Here is a 4,443-nt window from a genome sequence, read left to right as displayed (position 1 = left end):
GCCATGCCACCCTGAACAAGCCCGATCCCGTCTGATCTTGGAAGCTGAGCCGGGTCGGGCCTGGTTATTACTTGGATGGGAGACCACCTAGGAAGACCAGGTGCTATAGGCATAAAAAATTAAAAAATAAGAGATTGTAAGCTGACAAGGTCCTTGCAATTTGTGAGGTCAACCAAGGTTGCCTCACCTAGAAAAAAAAAAACTGGCTAGATATCGAAGGGCTAAAAAAAAACGAGGACAGTGAAGTAGCAGTAGGAACGTTAGGGCTGGGAGAACAGGAAAGAGGTGGGAGTCATGAGGGCCCAAAAGCCCGGAGGCGAGACCCCAGGTCGCCAGGACCAGTGGCACTGGAGGAGGGGGTGCCCCGGACAGCCGAGACCTCCGCCCCGTGGAGGGTGATCTGCCTGGCTGGCTGAGAAAGACCGTTTCCCAGTTACTACAGCAATACCTGCCTCCTCTCCTGCCCTTCACAGTTTGACACTGTTCTTACTGAGAGGTGGGTCTGCGTTTCCCGCCCTTGGATCTGGGCTTAAGAGTGGCAAGAGAAGCAGTATGCGGCTTCTGAGGCTGGGTCATGAAGGGTGGCACAGCTTCCCCTTGGCTCTCTTGGGGCAGTCACCTTCGGCGCCCTAAGCCATCTGAGGTCGCCAGGCTGACAGGAAACCCAGGCTCGCCCACGTGGGGAGACCACCAGCTGGAGAGGTGCCGGGCCAGCCCCAGCCGCTCCGGCTCAGCCGTTGCCGCCCCAGCCTCAGTCTGGCGCCGGGCCAGAGCCCCCAGCACCCTCACTCCCCGTGGAGCCTTTCTCAGATTCCCGACCTTAATACGGTGATTGTCATTTTAAGTCACAGCGGTAGAAAAAGGCTAAAAACGGACAAAATGGTACAGAGTGAAAGGCCATTGCCAAGACCACGCTGATGGGGTCGGCGAGTGAGCAGAAAGGAGGGGGCCCCTTCCCTCCCCTGGTCGGCCAGCGTCCAGCCCTTCCCGGCAAAGGACGAGCGAGCGCAGTTCTCAGTGCGCGGGCCCAGCAGCAGAAGTCAGCGTGCGGAACAGCTTATGACTGACACAGGCACCGAGCCTGAGGGTTTTTCCCTATGACTGAGTAAATCATGTTAGATTCTGACTGCATTTGACCACAGCAAGCCAGTGTCACCGACATACCAGCAAGACCTCACACGTCACGAAAAAGGCTTCACTTACTAAAAACGCGTGCAATCTTCGGTTTCTCTCCCTGCAGGTATGACCCAAAGGAGAACAAGTGGACTCGCGTGGCTTCCATGAGCACCCGAAGGCTCGGCGTGGCCGTGGCTGTGTTAGGAGGCTTCTTATACGCCGTGGGCGGCTCTGACGGGACGTCGCCACTCAACACAGGTGGGCCGTTCCCAAGGCAGTCCGTGTCCCCCAGGGCGGCAGGTTATCCTGTAATTTATTAATTATTTTCCTTCTAGGAGACTGCAGCTCTTAGCTCTTCCTCAGCCCCTGTGCAGCCAGTCTTCTAGTATATTCCCCAAATAATTCTCCCTCTGCTTTACAAGCTGCTGAGAATCTGTAATGAATAAAAGAATTAATTTCTTAATATGGTTATTCCCCCCATCTCTTCTTAGAAAAAAAAAAAACCCTCTATATTATAATCTAGGAATAAACAAAAATGTCTAGCTATAAACTGGATTACATGTTAGTTCTTTCTACTTAAAGCTAATGGACATTTCTGCCTAAGGATTTTGTCAGAGTGGTCCTCACACACCAGAGTCGTCGTCAGACATCCCTTCAGTGGCTTAGATGCTGCAGTAGGAATATAAGCAGGGGGATACAGGAGTGCAGGAGTTGTCTGGTTCTGCAGTAAAGTAGTACGAAGCAATGCTTACAGACTGTGTAGCCTGATCCCCTCATGTAGATGAGGAGGGTGAGGCCACGAGTCACCTGGCTAGTGGGTCGTGTGGTCAGAACTAGAATACCCGACTTCAACATCCCTTCCCACCACACCAGGCCTATGAGAAAACAGTCCCTGGTGAGAGTATAGTGATATCGTCTATGGGCGTCCGAATCCTCCTTGGAAGCAAAAATTACATATTAAAAATGCGTCATCACAGTTATGGTGGCCACGAAGAAGAGCTGCGGGGACAAGGCCGAGTGGTCACTCCCGGGCTTTCCTTCTCCCCGCAGTGGAGCGCTACAACCCTCAGGAAAACAGGTGGCACACCACAGCCCCCATGGGGACGCGGAGGAAGCACCTCGGCTGCGCCGTGTATCAGGACATGATCTATGCCGTGGGGGGCAGAGATGACACCACGGAGCTCAGCAGCGCCGAGAGATTCAACCCCAGAGCCAACCAGTGGTCCCCGGTGGTGGCTATGACATCCCGCCGTAGCGGAGTAAGTGCCCAGCTACTGGGGACTTGGAGGGGACCAACAGCACCCTGGGGCAGGGAGGGGGCGCGCCGTTCAGGCAGAAGACCCCTGCAACTTTTGTACTAGGGAAAAATTAATTTCTTCTGATCGCTATTATCTCATGTAAATATAGCCGATCATATCTTTAATTAGAGAATTATTTATGATTTATCTAGTAGCAGTTGCTTCTCTGAAAGGCCTCTCCCTGTCTTATTAACTACCCAATCTAACTTCACCCCTACGCATCCATATCTGTAAGAGCCAACTATTCCTACCTAATGTTTCTAGGTAACATTCCAGGAGTCGGCAATGTCAGTATAAACGCGTAGGCAGAAACACAGCTGCCCCCCGCCAGTCTCCGCAGACTGGTTTGAGCCTATCCTGCATGTCGTACAGGCAGATCAGGCTGACCTATGTCATGTTCTAGACCATGGATGACCTGTGACTACGAGAGACTTCCAATGTCCGTCCTAGGACATTGGGCTCAGTGTGAAATGTAACCCCTAAACCACTGATCCCACCAGGAATCCATCAGTGGAGGACTGCAGGTCGGGGAACCCAGCAGTGGCTGAGACTCCATGATCTGAGGATGACGGGATGGATTCTGGTCGCAGATCAGGGAACACCACTCACGTACCCGTCCTGGCTCTTTGTCACTGGAACCAACAGCCGCTTAGTCACATCCCTGTTGTTTTCACTGCTACGTTCTGTTAATTCTCTTTTCACTCGTTAGCAAAGATGAAGTGCTTACCGTGTACCTGGAAAGCAAGAACGAGTATGACGTGATTCCTCTCAAGGAGTTCCCAACTTAGTGAAAGGAAACTAAATGTTTACAGCTCATTATTAAAAGCAAATCCTATAGAAGTGGCCCGTGCATTAAAGGAGAGAACCTGGGAGAATATGCTTAACGCCCCGGGGGCAGAGAAGAGACTGACCAGAGCAAGTCGCATGTAAGCGAGGCCATGAGAGAAGAATGAGGTTTTCTAGAACAAAGAAAGAGAACACCAGCCAGGGAACAACATGCGCAAAAGGATGGACATAGGAAACATGTCTGTTTTCTGGGACTGGCAGTTCATCTCGTATTACTTCGGCACAGGGTGCATTGGGTGGCGAGGCGGAAACGGGCTAGTGTGGACTTGTGGAGGGCCTCAATGGCAGAACGACTTTAACTTCTCTTTAGGTGGTAGGGAGGCTTAGAAGGTTTTCAGGGGAAAGTGACCACGTGGTTAGATCTGTATTTTAAAAAGAGAGTTTCAGTGGTAATTTAAATAGTGACTTAGAAAAGGCAAATACCAAAAGGAGTAAAAGGAGTTTGGAGATTCTTGTTCACACCCAGTGATTGCTTTTCCTAAAATTCAAGAAATACCTGCTTTCAACTCTGTGTAAACATTCTAATTATATAATTTTATAGTTCCTATAATTTATAGATTTTCGTCATTACCGTTTTCCTCTGTAACACAGACAAAAGTCTATTAAATAATCAAGTAAACCAGACAAATAACCAGACTGTAAGGCCATAAAGATTTACCCAGAAACCAGTGTTGATCCCCTGGCGACTGGCAGTCTCTTCAGCGGCGCTGTGTTCGCTCCCGCAGGTGGGCTTGGCAGTGGTGAACGGGCAGCTCATGGCTGTGGGGGGCTTTGACGGCACGACCTACTTGAAGACCATTGAAGTTTTCGATCCCGACGCCAATACGTGGAGGTAACCTTTCAGCTCTGTCGCAGTCACCTCGCTGCTGACTGGAAAGTTATGGGCTTGAGCTGGCCCGTGGCCGCCCAGATCCGGTGGGCAGCACACCAAATCACCTCTCACAGTACTTCAGAGAGCGCTGATGTCACACATATGCGATGGCTTATTTGACTTCATTGCTCTAAAGTGGCCGACAGCTTAGAACATCCTTCTCTCTGGTAACCGTCCAGTTTTATCATTAGTGATGGCGAAAACAACAGATTCCCCTGTCTAGACTCATCGTGTTCAGCTGAGGAAGCCGAGGCCTAAGCAAGTTCGTGGCAGAGGTAGAACTAGCACCGAGGTCTGCGGCTCCCAGGCTGT

General features: G+C 50.9%; 1 protein-coding gene and 1 pseudogene across 1 annotated transcript; both read left to right on the top strand.

Moving 5' to 3' along the window:
- Positions 1-112, top strand: LOC111734907 (annotated as a pseudogene; the record flags this gene model as incomplete).
- A 1,132-nt stretch (positions 113-1,244) lies between these two features.
- Positions 1,245-4,189, top strand: LOC105310684 (kelch-like protein 20). The gene is made up of 3 exons (XM_011386818.2): positions 1,245-1,374; positions 2,167-2,375; positions 3,986-4,189. Exons 1-3 carry the CDS (start codon positions 1,281-1,283, stop codon positions 4,094-4,096), a joined length of 414 nt encoding a protein of 137 aa, XP_011385120.1. The 5' UTR covers positions 1,245-1,280; the 3' UTR covers positions 4,097-4,189.
- Positions 4,190-4,443: the final 254 nt, after the last annotated feature.

Source organism: Pteropus vampyrus, unplaced genomic scaffold, assembly GCF_000151845.1.
Source record: "Pteropus vampyrus isolate Shadow unplaced genomic scaffold, Pvam_2.0 Scaffold9318, whole genome shotgun sequence".
NCBI lineage: Eukaryota > Metazoa > Chordata > Mammalia > Chiroptera > Pteropodidae > Pteropus > Pteropus vampyrus.
Note: the sequence above shows the minus strand (reverse complement) of the source record. Positions and strands in the feature narration are given on the sequence as shown.